The following is a 21,632-nucleotide window of genomic DNA, read 5'->3' as shown; positions in this document are numbered from 1 at the left end:
CGCAACTCAGCTTAAACAGACCAGATCACTCCCAGGTGAATTGCTTGGACACAAAGAACACAATCTAGAATAGCCTAAGCACAAGGGATAAAGAGAGTCTTCCTGTAGTAGTTTTTAACATGTTGCCACTGTTACTATAAAGCATGCACCACCACAGGGCAAAATACAAACAAAGTAAAGCTCTGCACAGAAATACTGCCTCCAGGAGCTATAGAACAGGCATGCAAATTTTCTTGCACGCTCAAATCTAACACCATCTAACCCAGAGAGATTTTTGCTCTATCTCCCATTCAGAACAGAATTTCACCAGTTACCTTACAGATAATTATAATCTTTGTCCTTTATCACCATCATCACTAAAACATCTCAAAAACACTAAATCAAAAATTAAAAGATCCTCAATCTTGACACATTACATGAACTGGAAGTCTATGCAGAGCCACAAATCACAAGCAACTATTTCACCTTTTTTACATACTCTAAGCAAACCATTACAACCAGAGAGAGAGGTTTACTCTTAGTCTCTCACAGTGCACTTGTCATTTAAGTTCCAGCACCAAGATCAGCTTGCTTATGAGTTGGCCTGTTTTTTTGGGTTTTTGTTGGTTTGTGAGCATTTTCTTTGGGGGAAAGTTTGGTTGGAATTTTTGCTTCTTATTTTTTGAGGGTTTGGTTTTTTTCTTTAGAGAATGCCTATGCAGATTAGTCTCCTGAAGCACATGAAAAACTCTGGCACAGGCTCTTCCATGGCATGAAACTGGAGAGGTTTGATCTATCACAGATTACTAATTTTATTCTGTGTTAATAACTGAACCACTTGTAGTATCATCAGTAAATTCTTATACCCACAGTTATACTGACACATGCAGTTTATAGGCTGTTTTACCTATCACCTGCATGGAGGTGGTGAGGTTCAGCTGCTAAGCTAACTACTGTTCAAAGCTTAAAACTGGAAGTTACCTGAGCATAATGTAAAAGCTTCTCTGTTGCATCAGGATCTTTGTTCCAGATTAGATTCTCACACAGCTGCAGCAATTCCTTTTGGATATCATCATACACAGGCAGATTCCCAGCATTCACAATTCCCATGTCCATGCCATACTGGAAAAAACCATACAGAATCCTCCAGACAAGGCTGTCAGACATAGCACTGCACATCTGCCAAGTGCAAACATATGGAAGCCAAAAGCACATCATACCTTAATCGCGTGGTAAAGGAACACTCCATGCATTGCTTCTCGAATGGCATCCATTCCTCGAAAGGAGAAGGACAGATTGGAAAGACCTCCACTTATCCTCGCTCCTGGCAGTGTTTCCTATAGGAATTGCACACAGATTTTTAGAAAAGTGCTTTCCAAAAAGGAAATGTAAGTAAAGCATTCAGTTCATAAAACAGCTGGCCCCTGAGCTCAGTGCATTCGCTATGCACCCTTTCTCTTTCCCCTGTTCCAGATCCTTCTAGTCACTCAAATTCACTAAAACATTAATCAGCATTTATGAATAAAAATCAATTCAAATCTGCAGGAAAATTTACAAGCAAAGGAAAGATCCAGCAGCTACTGTGGTTTCCATTGTCACAGGTGCTATTCTGAACACATCAGTTCTCCCACTGCAGCATTTTGTATTTTCTCCATGCAAACCTACTTTTGGCTCTTCCTGTCCTCACTCCTCTGGAAACAGGAGCAGCCAGTCTGCCTGCTTGCATGTCTCAGGAGCAGGCTGCAGCTGAGCAGCTAAACTCAAGGGTGCAGCCCTACTTCCAGGAGCCCTGTGGTGACAAAGCAGCCTGTGGGGTGTTCAGCCCCAGACAGCTACTGACAGAGCATCTCCACATCTATCAGGGTGTCTTGTGAAACACAACGGTGTGGTTCCCTTGGCTGTATGCAGGTGATGTTCCTCCTGCTATACTTCTTTACACTTATTTTGGCTACATAAAAAGTCAGGTTGCCAAACAAATGCCTTCCACAGAAGAATGAATTTTAATGAAAAAAACCACTTTTTGCACACCTTCAATGAGGTCCTTTTAGCTTGCACACAAATGTGATCATTATCTCATTTAATTAAGGCAGTATATTTACAGTACAGAAAATGGATTGAAATACATTTCTAGAACTATCTGAAGTTGTTCTGCTGGAAATACAGCAATATTGGAGAATGTCTGGACTTCAGCAGAGCAGTCCTCCTCACTAGGCTAAAATGTGCAACATTTTCAACAGTGTTTTGTTGTTTCAAGGGGGTGGGGTGCTTTTTCTGTTTTATGAGGGTTTATGGTTTTAAGTCATCTCAGCAATATACTTCAAGTCAAAATAGCCTTACAACTCACTTTTATGGTTTTAGTAGCATTGATAAAATTTATGGCATAAAGATTATGTTCTTCCATTCCAGTTCCTATGGTCAAAATATTAGGGTCAAATATTATATCATTCGGATTGAAGTGCACTTTTTCCACAAGAAGATGATAAGCTCTGGAACAGACTGCAATCTTGGTTTCTGTTTCTGTTGCCTAGTGAAGAAAAAGAATTCTGACATGAAACTTATAGACCACACAAAAAATAAACTCCCCAGAAATCATTTACAGCTCTAATGACTCAAGACTGAGAATGTGAACATCACAAATATTAGAAAAGGATTATACGTAAGAATATTGTATTTGAAATATCATCACCCCTATACCTGGAGTTTTCACTCAACTTATAAAAAGCAATCCCATTGCCAATGTTTCATCATCCTATGCAAAGCTTAATATGTGATTTTCGACATAACTAAATTAATTGACAAAGATTTCACTCTCATGAGAAACAGCTTCTGAACTAAAAATAACTTTTATGAAGGAACAGTTCAGCATGTCTGAATAGCAGGAGACTCTCTTGAACTAACAGAACTTCACTTAGATAGTACATGGATTCTTCAAACACTTGAGCAGCATAAGAAATACTTACAAATCAGGGTCAAAACTAAGATCATAACTGCTAAGGTTATACAGAACTTCTCTAAATCAACTGTGTCAATGAAACAAAACAACTTTGTCTTGAAAAAAAGGAAGAAAGCCTTACACTTCAGAAGAAAAACACCTCTCCTTTAAAGTGACACTCACCTGCCCCACTTCATCAAAAGCCATAACAACGACAGCAGCTCCATACAATTTAATTTTCCTCGCTTTCTCCAAAAAGTCTTCCTCACCTTCCTTTAGACTGATGCTGTTTACAATGCATTTCCCTTGGCAACATTTCAAACCTGCTTCAATCACTGAAAAATTTGAGGAGTCTATGCATAATGGCACCTGGAAATAATAGAGAAGTAAGACAGGAGAACACACAGAAGTTATGAATTACAGTTCTATGTGCTGTTTGTCCATTTGGACATAAAAAACACACAACTTTAATCAGCATTTATGAATAAATGTTTCCACATGATATTCAGAGATTCACTTTGCTTTAAATTGAAAACTCAGAGCAAATTTATTTCAAGAGCTTCCATGGCAGCTCCATCATATATCATACAGAGATCTCTACTTCTCCCTGTAGTGTCTTGTGATTCTGATTTAGATACTCATTTTTAGAGAAAATAAGTATTTAGAAAATGAGTATCTAAATCACATTGCAGAACTATTTTTTTAAAGCCATTCTATATCCATAGCAACTTTAAGGTTTGTGGAAAGCAATACCATTAAGCACTGCTAACATATACATTATGGCCTAAAACTGCTCCAGAATGAACCTGCATTCAGCTTTTCTAGCCAGTGAAAAGGACTGGCATATATTTATGTGAAAACAGACAGAAAAGCCTCTGTTTCCCCCAGAGGCCTTCCCTATTACAGTGTCACTTCCTCTCAGGGGACAACTACATCTGCCTAAGCACATAAACTGCTTTTTAAATGAAACAGTATAAATTATCTTCTGCATGCAATTTACAAGTCAGTAACATGTTCTTTATTGTGACTCAATTACAACCTTTGCAATATCAGGTTCCGAAGAAATCAAGTTACAAAATCTGGTCATTGCAGTGGGGCCATCCAACATCCCATCATCCATATTTATGTCAAGAATCTGGGCTCCCATCTCAACTTGCAACTTTGCTACACTCAGGGCTTCCTAAAGAAGAAAGTCAAAAACCAAAACAACATTGAGAAGAAAAAAATCCTAGTTATTCTCAAGATAACATTTCATTTCTCCAAACTAAGCATGCAGTCAAAAATTTAAAAATTTGTAAGACATCCTATAAGAAAATAAGGAAATGGTCTGTAATGTACAACAATACAAAAAAGTTGCTGATATGGAACAACCTATAATTAATTCGTTTACAGAACATGACATCAGACACCTGATGTGCTGGTAGCATCACTGACTGTAGGAAGCTGGTCATACGCTCAACTGAATAATTTAAGATTCGCATGGTAACAAGGACTTGTGACTGCACAATACAGGAAAATACAGTCTCTGTGATGGTACGCAATAAGGGCCTTGCATTACAAGCTCTGGTATTTTGTAGAAGGATACTTAATTTTTAAATGCTGTTCAACATTTTTGCAAGCTGCAGAATAATCACAAGTGCTACGAAGGAAAACTAAAGCTCTTTCCCCAGCCTACATAAATATCTGAACACTTTCTCTTTTCTGTCCTTCCACAGAGTCCCTAACAACCTGTGTTTAAAGATCTCTTCATTTAATAGGCTTAACCTGCTTCATGACTTCTACGAGCCTAAGAGTCAGACTTCCAAAAACACCAACTAAGCCTTTCATTCTTATTCAAGGTAACATCAGAGTATATTCTGGGAAACAGTCTCGGCTCCAAAGAAAAGTCACTCTGCTATTTGTTTCAATGTTACAGCATCAATTCACGCCAATAAAGAATGAGTCTTCCAGCCTCTTCATTTCTGCCCTGCAGTAGTTTAAAGAAAGCAATTACCTTCTAAGCATCTTTTTCTGTACAAATGCACATGTAGCATGTTGGAGCAGAGATCAAAGTAAGTAGCAATTAGATGTAATCATAATGCTAAGCAGAACTGGGGAAGTGAGGAAGGGGAGAGAGGGTAAGAGCTGCACAGTGCCACAATCTATCCCAAGTCAGCTGTACCTCATAACTTGAAAGAACGGCTTACACCCACCTTCTTTCCCCTATTCTCTGTAAATCAACCCCTAGATGCGGCACAGACCAGGACATTTTCTAAACCATTACCAGCTGTATAACTAAATTAAAAATTAAAAGTTTCCTGTAGCACTCGTCAAAAAAAAAAAAAGTCCTTGTAAAGCCCTTCTCACAATGTTAATAGTAGCTGGCAAGCAGAGAAACAAACAACAGTGAAAAAATAAATTCTCCACATTTTCTTACTTTTGTAACTGGTGTAAAATAGTGCTTTGTGCCAGCAAAACAAATAGTAATAGTGTAATGGAGCAACAGAAAATCAGAGCATCAGCTATAAAGATTATTGTTCATATGAGATTAATGTTAATATGTATACTTCATAGTTGCCTGCCATGATGAGTTTAGCAAACTTCCGCGATCCTGCAACATTGCAACGTTCACCAATATTAACGAAGTTGGTGTATGGCCCAATCCTGAATGGCTCCAGACCTTAAAAAGATATTTTTGAACACATTTGTTAAAACAGAAAAGAAAACACTGCGTAAGAAAGACAAAATCACTTTTCTGAACTCTAAAATAAAACTCTCTCTCTCTCTCTCTCTCTCTGCGAACAGTGATTTTTCAGTACCTCAGTGCTCTAATGAGTAACTAGCAAAGCAATGTAATGAAACAGCTGCCAACACATACACCAAATCTTTCTGCTCTTCCTCAATGACAATCAATAATTTACCTGACCCACAAAAAATAACAACCAACTTTTCCAATACAGAAGTTAAGCTATGACTCTGGACATCTGTGTGTATGTCCTCTCAACTTTCAACTATTTTACCTCTACCCCTGAGAGAAGCAACAGCCCACTGAATTGACTGACCAACAAGGGCAGCTCAGAACCACACACCCTAGTTCAGAGAAACAAGGCCAGTTGGGCCCTTGGGTAGCAGGCAATGCAGAGGCAAACAAACTCTACAGCAGAACCAAATAAGCTAAGGCATGACATCACAGGCCAACCATGATGTATTTTATTTATGCTAAACTAATTTGACCTGAGGTTAAAATGCCAGACTGAAAAGATGGTACTGTTTTACTCAGATACACGGCTCAAAGGCTTAAAAGAATGCCTAAAGCGTGGAACATACAGATCTAGACTTTCTTAAAACAAAACATGTTCTAGACCTGGATGTATTGCTAGAACACAGTCTCAGCATCTGAGGTGAGACAGGGCAGCCCCCACACAGCTGGTGTACAAGGATCTCATCCCAGCCCTGCCAATAACTGTAGCCAAATTACCTGGTCTCTCTGTGTTTGTCCCTCCCTGTTGTAAAGTGAAGACAAAGATACTCATTCACCATTACAACATGTCTGAGACTTGCAGAGTAAATATGCTGGTTTATGTTATACAAGATGGCAGCTAAAATGTTCTACTACTCCTTTAGCCAAAACGGTAAGACTTAGATGTGATTACACATTCATAAGCTTGCTGGAGTCAGGTAGAACCAGACATTCACAGCATTGTTCTGGTCAGCAGAAAACAGCCAATAAATTTATAAAGGAAATTTGTATTAGTCATGAAACTAAACTGTTACACACTTTACCTGACAGCAGCATGTATCCTTGAGAGAGAGAAGGTGGAACACGAGGCTTACAGAATTTCACAGCTTCAGCAATTTTTCTGAGTTACAGAAATAAGAGAGTTTTCAATTAAAATTAAATTACTCCAGACAAGACTCAAACAGCATATATACTAGACATATAGCTACATTTCCAATTTAGCCCTGTAGAGACAAGACTAATTACGTAGTTTCACTTTGTGAGGCCAAAGGCAAAAACATACTCCCAGAAGATTCTAACATAGCTATTTGCAGGAAATATACAATGCTAAAGGTTTTTAAAGTACAGAATGATATACAACCGGACACTTGAAGGATTTCAGAATCAGTGCTCAACCACAATGACTCTTACCATATTAATGACTTGCTGAGCTGAGCAACTGCTAATGACTGCAATACCAAAACCAACCAACCTAAAAAAAAAGGCCAAAAAATCCCAAGCAAACAAAACAAACAAAAACAAGTGCAAACAAACAAAACCCCAACAAGAAACAAAACCCAAACAAACACTCACCCTCCACAAAAAAAAAAAAAAAACAAAAGCAAAAAACCCAAGGGATGAACGTTGCTCTGTACTGAGACACATTTCTCAGATGCCAGGATGACTCATGCTGTTCACATTCATTTTCTCTCCACATTAGTCAGGACTGACACACACTGTCCTCTACATGTTTACATGTCACCTCTTCCCAGTTTACATGAGGGTAAAAATTAATCATAACAGCCCTTTCTTTTTCGAGTTTAAGTAAAAAAGGAGACCTTCCCACTGACCTACTTGCAGTGACAAAGACATTAAATGCTCCTTCTGACTAGCCAGGACCAGCATTCTGTACTGCATTCATAGAACTTCCGTTTAGGAATTTCCCCAACAAACACACACACATCCCTTCCTTCCATCTACCATCAACGGAAACCTTAAGTTTCACCTTGTGGCTAAGATTGCAAAAAAAGTGAAAGAAGATACAGCACAATAAAGGAAAGAATGAGAAGTCTATTCTATTCATTAATAGAGAGGGAGAAGTAATTCCAGAACAATTTTAGATGACCAAACCAAAGAGGTTTAATCCTTGTCTGAACCACACCTCAACTCATTCTTCGTTATACAAACAGGTTGCTCCTACTTCATATATTGCTGCTATTGGCATACAAGTGATCCACCTTTTCAGGAAACTCTAAGACAAGCCAAGGAATATTGTGCCAGAGAAGCAGCACATAAATTTACTTTGCAGTCCAGAGCTGTAGCACATGAAGTACCTGATATGTGCTGGTGTGGTACCACAGCAACCTCCAACTATGTTGACCAAACCATCCAAAGCAAAACTCTGTAAGAGGAAGGAACATTTTGTTCAGAGTTATTAAAGCTATGTTGTATATACATTTATTTATTTGTTTTTCTCCATATGTAAAGAAATTCAGAGAGCTCAGAAGAAAAACACTAAATTAAAAAAAAACAATTTGCACTACATTGTCTCTTTAGGATTTGTTTTGAGATTGGATTCCCAAGGCTAACCAGCAATTTCAACAGTTTCAAGAGACTACATTTGAAACTGGCCTATTTTATACTGTGCTCTTGCTGACACACTGCAGCTTCAGACACACACTTCTGTCTTGCACAGATCCAGTGGCATGGGGAAGGACACTCTGCACTGGAACTCCCCCAACATCAGCAGCTCCTGTACACACAGCTCTGTAAAATTGTGCCAAGTTCATAAACACCACTCAGCTTTTTGAACAATTCCCAAATATAACAGTAAGAACACAGGAGTGCAATGAATAACATGCACAGATCAAGCAGCAGGAAACCTTACCTTAGAACATAAAAGTAATTAAGGTTTTCAGTTTCCTAAATAGTTTTCCTAGTGTGATACTTCAAATCACTATCATTGAGCAAATTGTCTATAAACAATCCAAATAACATCCATAGCTATCTGAAGGAAAAAAAAAATCCAACCCCAATATTGTAACAAGTATGCACAGGATACAAGCAGAATTCTTGTCTACTAGTACATTAGACGTGACATAATCAGAAGAAGTATTTTTTACCTTTATATGCTTGGCAGTCACTTCTGGAGTTTCATCATAACCACTAAAAGTATTGGGCAGACCTTAAAACATAATTTGTTTTTAGTATTACAATTTTTTTTAAGTCCAAAAGAACAGAACTAAATTCCATAAAAGGCACATTTAAAACATCTACAATTGTATGAGGACTAAAATGCCTCATGACCCTTGCAATCACTACTCAGCAGATTATTAATTATGCAAGAAAGCATTCTGGATTCATTGTCACAGAACTAACCACAGTTACTTTCAGTAGTTTAAAATATTCCTACTCTCTTTTTAATAGTAAAAGCAATCATCTTTTGAAGCTACTTTATTATTGCTAACAAGATGGAACAGGTTAGCTACATTTCATGTGCCTGTAAGCATAGGAACATGGGCACCAACACACCTGCGTTGGGGTAACAGATGATGTAGGCGGTTGTACATTTTCCAATTGTTTCAATGAATGGACGCATTTCAACTGCCCCTAAAGCACAATTTAAGCCAATACTGGAAAATAAATTTTAAAAAATTATGTTGAAGTAAAAACACCTTTTATACACAGAACAGATGAATGTTAGTGCTGGCAACTGCTAACTCCCACAATCTAAAACAAAACCAACCTGATCTCCAATTTATTTAATCATCATCATCAATACAGCATGACTGTGCAAAAGGAGAACCCTCAGATGGAAGAAAAGCACGAGAGGGAAGGGGGCTGGGCTGAATTTGACTAGGAACAATAAATCAAGATTTCATTTCAAAATCCAGGAGGAAAGTGGCAGCATTTTGACAGCAACTGCAGCAACACGACGGCTCTGTGTTTTCTAGGTAAGAGAGAGAACAAGTGGAATGAGAATGGCAGATGGGAAAGGAGTCTTGCGCTACAGGAAAACGTATGAAAAAAGGTTGAAAAGGCAAGACCTGCTTCAAGCTGCTAACTCATAATTTCCTTTACAAATTATACATAAATTCTGTCAACTCTGGAAGAGAGCAAGTGCCTCCCCCAAGAAGCCTCATGGCAGCACTAAGCTTGGGCAACTGAATCTGCTACATCTTACTAACCAAGACAGCACTACAGCAGAAGAATTTTTCCATTAATAGGTTTCTAAACAATTTTACCAGTATATGAGACATAATAATATTTTCTTTCATTCAATGCCAGATACATAAATGAGATTTGCACTCAAAATATCTCCATTTGTATTAAATACAGAAATTTCTCTTGCAAAAATATGTAAGATATCTTTTACATATTTCCTCATCTTTCTGCACCATTCTAGAAACCCCCTTGTGAGCACTGCAGAACTCAGAAGGTGTTCATAGAGCTGCTGGAAAAGGAAGATGTAAAAAAGCTTTCTCCTCTCCTGGAATAACAGTCTCAGGGAGGATGCAAGCTAACCCACTGAAACAGGAATGCATAACAGCCCCATCTCCCACCTGACTGAGTTCCACAGCCAGCCGAGCTAATTAAGTGCTTGTATGCACACTTAGTTTCACACAAGTCAAAAGCATAAAAGCCCTGCACAGGAGTGGGAGCCTAAAATGGTTTTTGACTTTTCTCCTGTTTCCAAGGAGTAGGCAGAGCATTGGTAACTCCATACATAGCAGCAATTGCAGTCAGATTTACTTGTTGAACAGCATGAAAAATTGTTGAAATCTGAGGGGGTCACAGCAACATCCAAACCAAGGATCTTGAATATCACAGTCACAGATGAAAATCAAATAATACACAAACCCCTTCTCCCAATAACTTAGGGACGAGACAGTTGTTTTTTTGATTTGGTTTGGTGTTTGAGGGGGGAGGGGATATGTTTTTTTAAACAGCAACCTCTACCTTCAAAGAGCTTTCTCTAATACACCTTATACTAGCCAGAAAAATTTGAAAATAACCTTTTTTTTCCTCACTTCAGGATTTGATGTTTACATATCTTTAAATCCATCATACAGATTCCCTGGGTACAAACAGCAAGCCCAAGGAATACACAATTCATTACAGCAATGAGGTTCTGGAATTCATTTCAAAGTATGGGCTCCCCCACCCTCAAGATTTTCAAAGCAAAACAAGTCCAGAACAGTTAGCAAGACTGACCTTACCAAATGCAGACAAATGCAGTGTATTTCCTCCTCTTAAATCACTCAATTTACTAGCTTCCAGCTCATACTCCCCACACTCCAAACTGCCTGAATTATTACCTATTACAGGGGTTGCTGACAAGTATATTCACAAGCATGACACAATCCAAGCATTACTTTTCTCAGAACCGTACCAAAGACATGCACATTCAGTCAGAAACAAAAAGTAGTTTCTGTGGCCAGTATCATCTCCTCACAGCATACACCATGCAAGAAAATATTTGAGAAAAGCAAACTGTTAACCATGCCTTAAAAGCCAGCAGCCTTGAGCCAAATAGCTGACATTCTGTCACTGCTACCCTAGTGTAATAACCACCACACACCCATCTTAAACATCCCCTCCCTCTATGGCTAATTTCTCCACAGCAGTCATACATAAATTCCTGTGAAAGATAAGGCTGCAGATGACCCTTGGGACCAGAACAAAATCCACATTACGGTCCAAAACTCAGTGTATGTCTTCTTAATGCTGCCACAGTAGAAACAATCATAGGATCTGAAACAACACATCTGAGCATTTTTCATGGAAAACAGCTTGACACGTCTTTCAGCACTTATTAAGTACAGTTCATGAGTTTCTCAGCTACCACTTCCCTCATCCAGACACAAAGCACACACTTCTAAGGGTGGGGTCCAAACCAAACTGAATTAAGGATGACATATCACCCTAATCAGGGCATACACAACCCAAACAGAAACACATGAACATGTGTAACACGATTCCTAGGATTAATCAGCTTTTTCACAACCCTAAAGCCACTCTGCACCAATTTGGCCACAGAAGCAATATTAAACGCAATCTGTTCCAACCACTAAAACCCTTCTGCTACAGTGCTGTATAGTAGCCTTTTCACAAATGAGAAACAGGCCCTAAACACTGAAACCCATAAGACAGCTTTTATGAAATATGCTTTAATAAATTCTTGATTTCTGCTCCAGTGCCCTTCTCTCTTCTTCAGAAGCAAGAAAGTTAGAGCAAAATTATCTGAGACAGACTCATGCCAAATACGGATCACGAGGCCGTGATGCTGAGGGAAGAAGTCAACTACCACCCTGTTCCAAGAGGCTCCATATGTTACTTCTGGAGCACCGTCTGGTCTGGGAAAGTGGAGCCTCAAGGGCAGTCAGGAAAACTGTGAATGCAGTCTTCTGCTTCTGCATCACTGAGATGACAGATTGCGTGGTTTAGCTGAAATTTTGTTGTAAAAACAAACATGGCTCATCATAATGTGCATGGTGTGCACTACTAACAGTGAACTAAGTGCTTTCAATTAGAATATTCTAAGAAAAAACTATCTATTTCTGGTGTAAGCTTTTGTGTGAAGAGAACCAACCTGAGAGTGAAAAAGGGCAAAGAGGGAAGAGAAGACAAGGAGGTAGAACAGGGTAAAGAAACACAGAAGAATAGATAACCAGGGGAAGGTACAAAAATGCACATGCAAAACCTTGCACAATGACCAAATCTGACACATTATCCATTTGCACAGATCTTAACCTCATATTTATTTGAACTTTTCTGCCTGGAGAGAAAAGAATTAAAGTAAATGGAGGCATCAGGAGCTCTCAAAACAACCACACACATCCTTGAGAAATCACTCAGGGCACATTATTCTAAGAATTCAGTAAAAAGAGCATTTTATGCTTTGTTCTTTCAAGACACCCTAAAACACTCTCAGATGGCACTGCTTCCCTCTAAGAGATACAAGTCCTGCCTGTACCAAGGATTGGCTACTTGCACAGCCCAAGACAGTAGGAGATGGCAAACTACAGTTTCAGATTTTGACCTAATTGTGATTTCAGTGTAAACACGAAGCCCCAGAATATTTAAAGCAATTAATTAAAAATTCAGCTTTCTTTGGAAACATAATTTCTGTTGAGGGAATGATAAAAAAACACGTTAGCAATGCACATGATTACGCATTATTACAATTTGTATAGCTTCCATTTAGCTGCAAGCAAGGGTTAAAATAGAAAAGAATCTAAATCCACACATAATTAACTAAGAGAATGAATGATACATTTCCTTACCAAAGTGGCTTACTGTGGGAAACACTAATGACAAATGCCTCTCCTGTCTGGCCAGAAAGGGTACGCCCACTCTTATCCACAATAGTTCCAGAAACCTAAATATCAATTGAACACAAAGAAGGGAGAATTAAATGCACAACAGAATGGAAAATTAAAATGGATGAACTGCTGTAACTCAAAGTAGAGAGAGCTGTGCTCCACTCAAAGTGATGAAGCACAACTCAAACAGAAAAATTAAACCTTTTTCACCATATAAATGTTTAAATATTTTTCTAGCAGAAAGAAGACTGGTTAAAGGTTTTTGTCTTTCCCTCTCTCCCCTCTCTCAGTCAAGGTGTTAAGTTAGAAATGTAGTTAGCAAAGATCATATACTGTGATAAGAGCTTAACAAGAAAATGAATCAATACCAGGTGGGGATAACTGAAACAAGGCTGGGAATGACAGGTGATATATGAAGTATTGTAAGAGTGCATGAGCCATAAATACCACTGACTTCTAAGAATGACAGGAGGTTTGGACTGTGACCAGCAAATCAAGGAGCCTTGCCAACCTGACACAGGTGAAGACTTTCCCATGACGAAGGCATCTTACTTCCTCCCCAGAAGCCCACTGACCCCATTAAAGAGGACAATTGCGCAGCCGTAATGGATATTCAGCTGATGATAACACGAAACGGGCAGGTAATGATTATGTATTTATGTGTCCTTAGAAACCACTCGGCTATGTAAAACCTTTTCTGTATAAAGAGAGAGCAGGAGCCTCCAACTCCTCATGCACCTCTTTGGAAAAGATTCCACGTGTATGCAGAGCTGTACAAAGTAGGAGAGTTTTTCTGTCCATACTTCACCTCCTCAGAGGGGAAGAAAGAAAACAAAAGAAAAGGGAGAAAACTACTCTGAACCATCCAGCAGTCGGGTAGCATGAGTACCATTGTGTTATTCTGATGACAGCCTCGGAACCAATCCACAGGGGTTTTTTGTTCAGGCAGCTCTCATTAGTCACCTCCTCACATCCCCATTTAAGTTATTTCAGGTCTCATGAATGCTATTAAGTTGTTTGGTGGTGGTTGGTGGGAGAGGTGGGTCTGACCTTAACAAGTTACTCCTTTCGCCACAAGGGAACAACAAATGTTGCAACTTAGTAGTGAAAGTGTAAGTTTTAAACTGTATAATCACACTTCTTCAGCAGTAAGCAGAGAGATGTGCAAATAATATCTTGACCCCAACTAACTATGAAGTCAAGAATTTGGGAGGCATCTGGATGAGCCAGGAAAGGCTCCTCAGATGTCCTGGTTCTGGCCAGGATACGGTTAATTCTTTCAGAAGCCAAGAGGGGACATGGCTAGGACAACAGAGGTTATACCACATATATATATACACATATATAGCCAGGTGTGGGAGAAGTGTGACTCTCCAGTGAGAAGGGGTTCCTTCCAGTGGGACAGAGCTGTGGGGTAACACCAGCTCTGAGCTAGTTCTAAGCTGGAGATTTGGGAGACGCCGGTCCCAAGCCAGAGGGAGCAGTCAGGGTGGCGTGGCTGCAGTCAGGTTGAGCTCCATGGTGAGCATCTTTGCATGTGAGTCACTCACTCTTTTATACACTTTTGTTATTGATGTTGTTGCTGTTAAAGTTCCTTTTCTTATTGCGGTTTCCAGTAAACTGTTCGTACCTCAACCCCTGATCTTTGCCTTTTGGGCTTCCAATTCTCCTCTCCCTCCTGCCACAGGGACAGAGAGAGGGGAAGAAAGTGGAGGCGCAAAAAATGTGGCGCATGATTTGGAGAATCTCAGTGATGGCACTGATTTGCAGAGTACCATTCCTATACCACAAGACCAGGTCTAAAAGCCTTTTTTTTCCAGAAGATGGAATGGGTTTAGAAGACTCCATGTGAAAGTAAATCCACTCCAAAGCATGCTTTCATACTGATGCCACTTCCCGCCTTCAAAGTACTCAGTCAAGAAAGGTGATTGGAATCTCAGAAAGCCGTGCTAAGGGTTGTAACTTCTCAGCATAACTAAACAGGCAACAAAGCAAAAGGAACCAGGCTCAAGGACCACTCTGTTCAGGGCAATGAAAAAGCCAACTCAGAAAATTCCCTCTGTTAACTGACCAAGTACAAAGTTGTGAACACAGAAGTTCTACACAATGACACCTCCAAACCAGTCTTTGCTGTTCTAGAAGCTAAACTAAGTAACAAAAGAGACTTTTATGAATGCAGTTTCCAAGCTCACTAGCAGTGAAGCAAAACATCAGAGACTACAAAGAAAAAAATGGAAAAGGCAGAGAACATCACTAGATTATCACACAGTCCCTGACGTCTGCACTTTGAATGCTGTGTTCCATTGTCATTCTACTCTGACTTGAGGAAGCAGAAAACAAAAATGGGACAATAATCTAAGAATCAAATAGAACAGCTAAATAGAAGTGGAATAATCAGGCAGAATAAAAGATGACTAAAGGAGGTTCTCACAAAGGACTACAAATGCCATGACTATGCAGCAAAGAGAACATAGAACAGCTGCTCATTATCATACTCAAGAGATAAATGGCAAGACACAATAGAAGTTATCAGGTGGACAGGCCAAAAGTAAGCAAACTTTCAAACCAGCACATTCATAAGCTAGGCAAGTTACTGGCAGATTATTTTGTAGATGCCTGGGTCCCACATAGGTTTGAACAGAGATGCAAGGAAGAAGTAAATGCACCCAACAAAAGCCTACAAAGAGACACCAACTGCAAATCAAAAAGCCTAGACTGCAAACTGTAGAAAACTGGAAGAATACACCAGAATGTTGAAAACAATCTTACTCATTTTCTGCATTTCTTTTAATGCATCCATGAGCAGCAACTATCAGAAAAGAATATGGAGTAAAACAAATTTTTCTGACTTCAAATGGCCACTCATTCTACTTGAAAATATGTCAGAATTTGCTTAATTTCCTCCTTGAAGCACTGGTTCCTATTGCCCTCAAGACAGCAAGCCTGAAAAAAACCCATGATTAGACCTTTTCTTGTGGAAATACACAGAATGAATACACACTGGAATAAAGTCATTCCTTAGACTATGGTGTGATCTGCTGAACAGAGCTATCCAAGGCTGATTTGACAAAACTGTAAGAGGTTTTACTTTCACAATCATGTGGAAAAAAGTACATTTCCAATAAACTCATTTCCTTCATTTCAAAGCACTTTAATCAACTGCCATCTCAGCTAGTTCACAAATGAAGCTTAAGGATATGTAAAATACTGAAATATACTTACAAATATGGGTCGGGAAGCATACTCTTCCTCAAACAACATCTGGAGTGCAAAAAGAGCTGCCTACAGAAGAATATGTTGCAAAACATTAGTGATGCTTTGAGAATTCTTAGGATTGTTCATTTATTTTTGTTTCTATGGGCTTGATGCCCTTTTTATTTATTTATTTATTCTATGGCTGTTTATGCAACTTGCTAGCTCATATTGCCTGCCAGAACTTACTATACTCAGGAAGTTTTACCCTTACCCCCAGCATCTTCCAGATGTTCCAAAACAGGTTTTGGTAACAAGTAGAAGGAAAGTATCACAGGGAAACCAAATAAGACCAAGACTACCCTGAAACCCAAATCACATCAGCACGTGGTTCTCCCTCATATCTGCAGCACAATCCCCATCCCAAATATGGCTGTACGTAACTCTTCCCAGTACACATTCACTGCTCTTGAGTCTGTTTAGACATGTAGTTTCCAAAGGGTTCCAACCACCACAAATTTTTACAGTAAGAACTGCAAATTACTCCTTTGAAGGTCTTGAAAATGTCCTCCCTCCTTAGGGTAAGAAAGTGAACCCGTGAACGTGCCCTTAGCATTTTGTGAAGCCTATAGGCTCCTAGCCAAACCTCCATGATGACTGGACAGATCTGCAAATGCCAAGTGATGTCACTGCACACGTTATTCAGCCTGTGGCAAAAATCTAAAGAAACACTGTGTACAGACTTTTCCACATAAAATCACAAGACAGTTTTAAGTACCCTAACAACTCCACCCACTGCACTGAGGAGTTATTAGATACAGAAAGAGATGTTAAAATCCCATGAATTGTGGCATATTTCAACATTTTATTCCTTTTATTTTACCCTTTTAATCTATTCCAAATTGTTCTTTCTTAAAACTGATGGCAGAGTTCCCTCCCAAAAGACACCTTTTAATAGAACTGCCTTACAAGCCTTCGCACACCTGAAACCAGATACACTGGACATTCCCTCTCATGTGGGCATCACAGCATCCCTTGGACAGACAGTGAAAATACAGCTTACAGTGAAAAATACAATCAGAAGTATTCGGAGATGTGGAGCAATACAGTAGAGCTTCTGGGAATAAGAGGACAGCTGGCACAGGCAGCCAGAAAGATACAAATGGCGCATATTAAGAGAAACCTTCTGGAAAAGGCTGATTAGAAACCATCTTCTCACATTCTACCCACATGAAGAGTCTTTTCATGTATTTAGTAAACAGTAGCTGATAGCTCAAAGAATGTATCTTGAATTTCCTTGGGTAGTACACCAAATCACATTAGTGTGATGGGGTTTTTTCCCCAGAAGTCTCACCTTAGCATTGGCAGTGTCAAATATGGTTTCCACCAGTAAGATGTCAACTCCTCCATCCAAAAGTCCTTTGGCTTGTTCTGTATAGGCTTCAACTAGTTCATCAAAAGCTGTAAAACAGGAATGATGTTAACTTCGTCTGGAAAAAAATCTTTCAAAACTATTGCCTAAGTCAGATAACTTGACAGTTATAAATACTTACTTATGTTCCTGTAATCTGGTCTCTCCACAGATGGTGACACAGAGAGTGTCCTGTTTGTTGGACCCATGGCTCCAGCAACGTATCTCCTAATTCCTAGACCAAGATACAGGAGGGGAAAAAGACCCTAAATTATTTACCTCTGGCTTTACAGTGACAGTCAATGTAAAATACCTCTGAGGACACCAAGACATGCATATCATTCAAGGATGAAGAACTATAAAACAGGAAACTCTTGTCTCAAATCTAGAGTTTAGTCAGCACAGGATCATCCAGCACAGCTGGCTTTTTTTATTTCAATCCAACAGGATGCTCAGTGTATACTCACAGGACAGAATAACATTTCTGAAAAGGTCAGATATCTCAATTAATTTTTCTTCTAAGAATCATTTGTCTCTAACACAAGAAACTTCATTTAATTACTCTAAATGCACAGCATAGAACTATCCTGGCATTTTTCACTACATAACCTTATTTAAATATTCTGGCATGAGTCATAAAAGCCCCACTTTTTAAAACCACATTCCAAATCTTACTTTTTTATTGCATACTATGAATCACATCAGTAAGGTGCTATCTGAACAGCAGCAGCACTGTTAGCCTGAAATACAGTTTGATTGTAGAATACAAGCAGAAATGAGTCTTGAAAGACAGCATTGTCTACAGCATGTAAAGGAGCTCTAACCCTTCTCACATCATGCCTGGAAGGCATCTGTAGAAATGAAACGAAAATACTAAGATGATTCCATTAGTTGCCATATAAAGTTAAACCACTAGTCAAACACTAGGATTAACTGATAATCCACATTTATCTACAATCAGCTATCCTAGTTCTGGAGTACAAAGAGTTGTGCTGTACAAACCTAAGGAACTTCTAACAGTCCCTGCTGAATTTATTTTCTCTAAAACACGTCTGAAGATGTGCATCACCTGCAGTCTACACCAGGCAGGCACAGGACAGGTGTGCTGAACACCTTAAGGACAAGATCCTTCACACATAATGAAATTAGTGTGATATAAACAGAGATATTAAATTGCTGTTACTGTGCATAACTTAAAATGATGCTGTGCATGTTGCACATCCCCATAACGTAAACCATCAAGTTACCCTCTAGTTAGCAACATTTCAAAGATTGCAGCATTGTAAAAACTACAAACAAGTAAAAAGTTGGAATAATACTAACCTGTCTGAGCAGTTACAGTGTCTGCGGCTTTTCTGGCCACCTGTGCAGAGACTCTGTTTAATCGATATGCCTGGAACAATTACAGAAAATTACTGAGCAACCTTTAGTTCAGTGCAGGGTAACTCATCCTCAAAGAAACACAACACTTGCATTGAGCAGCTTGAAGTACACTCCAAAGGTTCCAAGTCACACAAGTACATATCAGCACTACCAAGAGGCTTCAAAGGGAACAGCTCAATACATCTCAGCAACAGAGTTACATGGCAGGCTCATCCCGCACATGCCCCAGCCTACAGCTGCTAATAAAATTTCATTCTATAAGGTAGTAAATAAATCCTACTGAGATCAACAGAAGCTGAAGGACAGGACTTTGATTACAAAATTAGCCTGCTCTGAAGTCCATGTTTTATTCAAGTAGCATATTTCCAAGTATTTACTTTCACATATTTCCCCAAATTCTCAAAACAATATATAACAAAGAATAGGCACAATAAATGCAAGCTAGAAAGGACTTCTACATACACCAGCATGAACAATACATAAGAAATATCCAGGAAAAAAGCAGTTCCATTGTGGCACTGGTAAGTTGGAAGGACTGAAGCAAAACATCCCTGTTCACAGAACTGAGAGATCCTGTGAATGCTCAAACAAAATCTAGGACTAATTATTATTGTCTGTACCTCTGCCAACAAGAAGCACACTATGTCTGTGACACAGCAAGTGCCAATTGTCCACAGCAGCAGAAAGGAGCTACAGTCCCATCACATGGCTCAAGAAGCAGCATGCAGCCAAGAAGCACAACACCAATGAATCCTGGGACTAAGCTAATCTTGGCTGCAAGCACATAATTAGTATTTAATGTGTACATAGTTTAGCACTCTTACCAAATGCTCAAGGCCGTAGTCAGCCTGTGCAACTCGGGTGCTGCTGAAAGTGTTGGTTTCAATGATGTCAGCGCCTGACAGCAAGTATTCCTGAAAGGCATGAAAGAAACAAAGCCTGAGGGGTGGAATGCAAGTAACCCAACTACTTTGTCTCATCCAGTTGACAAAAAGTCACAAATCATTTCCCAATTCAAAGCTGATCAAACTCTAAAGGCTTTATTCAAAAGCACAGGGCCAAAGTGGTAGAAGTGTTCCATGTAACGCATTTTCAGAATTTCAGTGTCAGCCACACTTTCTATTAACAAGTGACATTTATAGAGTCACCTCTGCCACTGGAGCACATTCTAGATTTCTGCACAGGTATATGGTCAGACACAGTCCAATCACCTTCAGCAAGCAAGGGCTGCTGCAGGCAGTCTCAGAAAAGGCCCAAATTAAACAATAACAGAAAAGATTAGAAAATTTAAATGTTCTGAAGAGATTTGTACAGCACAAGAGTACACTGGTACCAAATAGAAGCTTAAGAGAATTACGTTTTGTGCACATCTCATTTAAAGTTTAACTAATGACTGAGATTTGCAAAACATTTAAGACTTCTGCTGCATTTTGGTTGTCTAATTCCTACTGAAGTAAACTGAAATCAATGCAAACTTCAACATTTTTGCGGATTCTAGCCTGCATTTATATAACCTCTATCAGTTGCCCTTCTCCCCAACTCATCTTTTTGATCCCTTTGAACCCTGGCATGATCATATTCAAAGAAATTCAATCACTTGAAGTGCTAGTTAATCAAAAATACTGATGCCACCATTAAACACAAACCTCTCAGATTTTCCTACAAGAAGCAGATGAACTGATTGAGTTCAACAGTGCAAATAAGTCTTGATCCAAACGACAGCTGAAAATAAATTTGTTTTAAAACATGTTTTGCTGCAAACAAATATGCTTTCCCTGAACTCCTCTTGAAAACACATAAAAATATCTACCAATAGAGATATACAAGCTCTTACATGTCAACCAACAATATACTAATTTTCTGAAAATTGTCTAAACATATTAAATGTATAAAAGCCCTACAACTTTCTTGTCTACAACTACAGAAGGAAATAACATACTCAAAGCAGGAAGTTAATTTTTTGCCTTTGAAAATACATCACATCTCTAACCTTTGAATCTGACTTTGCGAGCCAAGGCACAGCTAACATTTACTTTTTAAGCTACTGATATCTGTGAGAGCTAACTCACTGGGTCATTAACAAAAAAAAAAAAAAAAAACAAAAAAAAAACCAACAACACACAAAACAACAAACCAAAACAAAAACAAAAACTAAACAAAATATTTCTTTGTAGCAATATTTTAATCCATTATTGCAAGTTCCTTCTTTCTGTCCAGTTCTCAGAAGAAATAACCCCTGGCAGCTCTAAGATAAGAAGTCACCACCCATTGCTCAGAAAGCCTCTGACCAAATAGTTGCTGCAGGGATGGGGACCACAAAAGACAGGGTTTTTTTACACTCCACCTAAAGCACCTATAACTGGCCCTTACAGAGATAACAGCAGGATATCTGGTTTGAATCAGTACATATTTCTCAAGTCACATCATTAGTTCTCTGCTAAACTTCCAAATTCAACTGTTAAAACAGCTTACCTTATTAAAACCACAAACTATTATAAATTCCAAGATTCATGAGCACTATTGCTCAGTTGAACTCAGTCTACGAATACTTCCTTCTGAAATTTTTATAGGTCAAAGACTGATTCTTTCGACCTCATCACTCTTAAAATCCAAAGAATGGCAGTTAAAACTTAATTAAAAAATACAGATTACCTTCCAAGTTTAACCAACATAAGCCAAGTATGATTCTCGTCAATGAAATACAGATTTTTG

General features: G+C 38.9%; 1 protein-coding gene across 1 annotated transcript in view; it reads right to left on the bottom strand.

Annotated features, from left to right (window-relative positions):
- The window catches only part of MTR (5-methyltetrahydrofolate-homocysteine methyltransferase), a 51,387-nt gene that overhangs the window by 22,808 nt on the left and 6,947 nt on the right, over positions 1 to 21,632 (bottom strand). Inside the window, exons 3-18 of the mRNA XM_041413792.1 lie at positions 19,745 to 19,834; positions 18,861 to 18,930; positions 17,680 to 17,772; positions 17,481 to 17,587; positions 16,157 to 16,216; positions 12,896 to 12,990; positions 9,141 to 9,241; positions 8,732 to 8,793; positions 7,943 to 8,010; positions 6,674 to 6,750; positions 5,458 to 5,570; positions 3,951 to 4,091; positions 3,095 to 3,280; positions 2,324 to 2,503; positions 1,200 to 1,316; positions 961 to 1,101 (exon numbers count right to left, since the gene is read on the bottom strand). Of these exons, the coding sequence (XP_041269726.1) occupies positions 961 to 1,101; positions 1,200 to 1,316; positions 2,324 to 2,503; positions 3,095 to 3,280; positions 3,951 to 4,091; positions 5,458 to 5,570; positions 6,674 to 6,750; positions 7,943 to 8,010; positions 8,732 to 8,793; positions 9,141 to 9,241; positions 12,896 to 12,990; positions 16,157 to 16,216; positions 17,481 to 17,587; positions 17,680 to 17,772; positions 18,861 to 18,930; positions 19,745 to 19,834 (1,701 nt within the window). The remainder of the gene's footprint in view (positions 1 to 960; positions 1,102 to 1,199; positions 1,317 to 2,323; positions 2,504 to 3,094; positions 3,281 to 3,950; positions 4,092 to 5,457; positions 5,571 to 6,673; positions 6,751 to 7,942; positions 8,011 to 8,731; positions 8,794 to 9,140; positions 9,242 to 12,895; positions 12,991 to 16,156; positions 16,217 to 17,480; positions 17,588 to 17,679; positions 17,773 to 18,860; positions 18,931 to 19,744; positions 19,835 to 21,632) is intronic.

The sequence above is a fragment of the Onychostruthus taczanowskii genome, unplaced genomic scaffold, assembly GCF_017590055.1.
Source record: "Onychostruthus taczanowskii isolate IOZ18803 unplaced genomic scaffold, ASM1759005v1 scaffold104, whole genome shotgun sequence".
Taxonomy (NCBI): domain Eukaryota; kingdom Metazoa; phylum Chordata; class Aves; order Passeriformes; family Passeridae; genus Onychostruthus; species Onychostruthus taczanowskii.
This window is presented reverse-complemented; position numbering and strand designations above follow the sequence as displayed.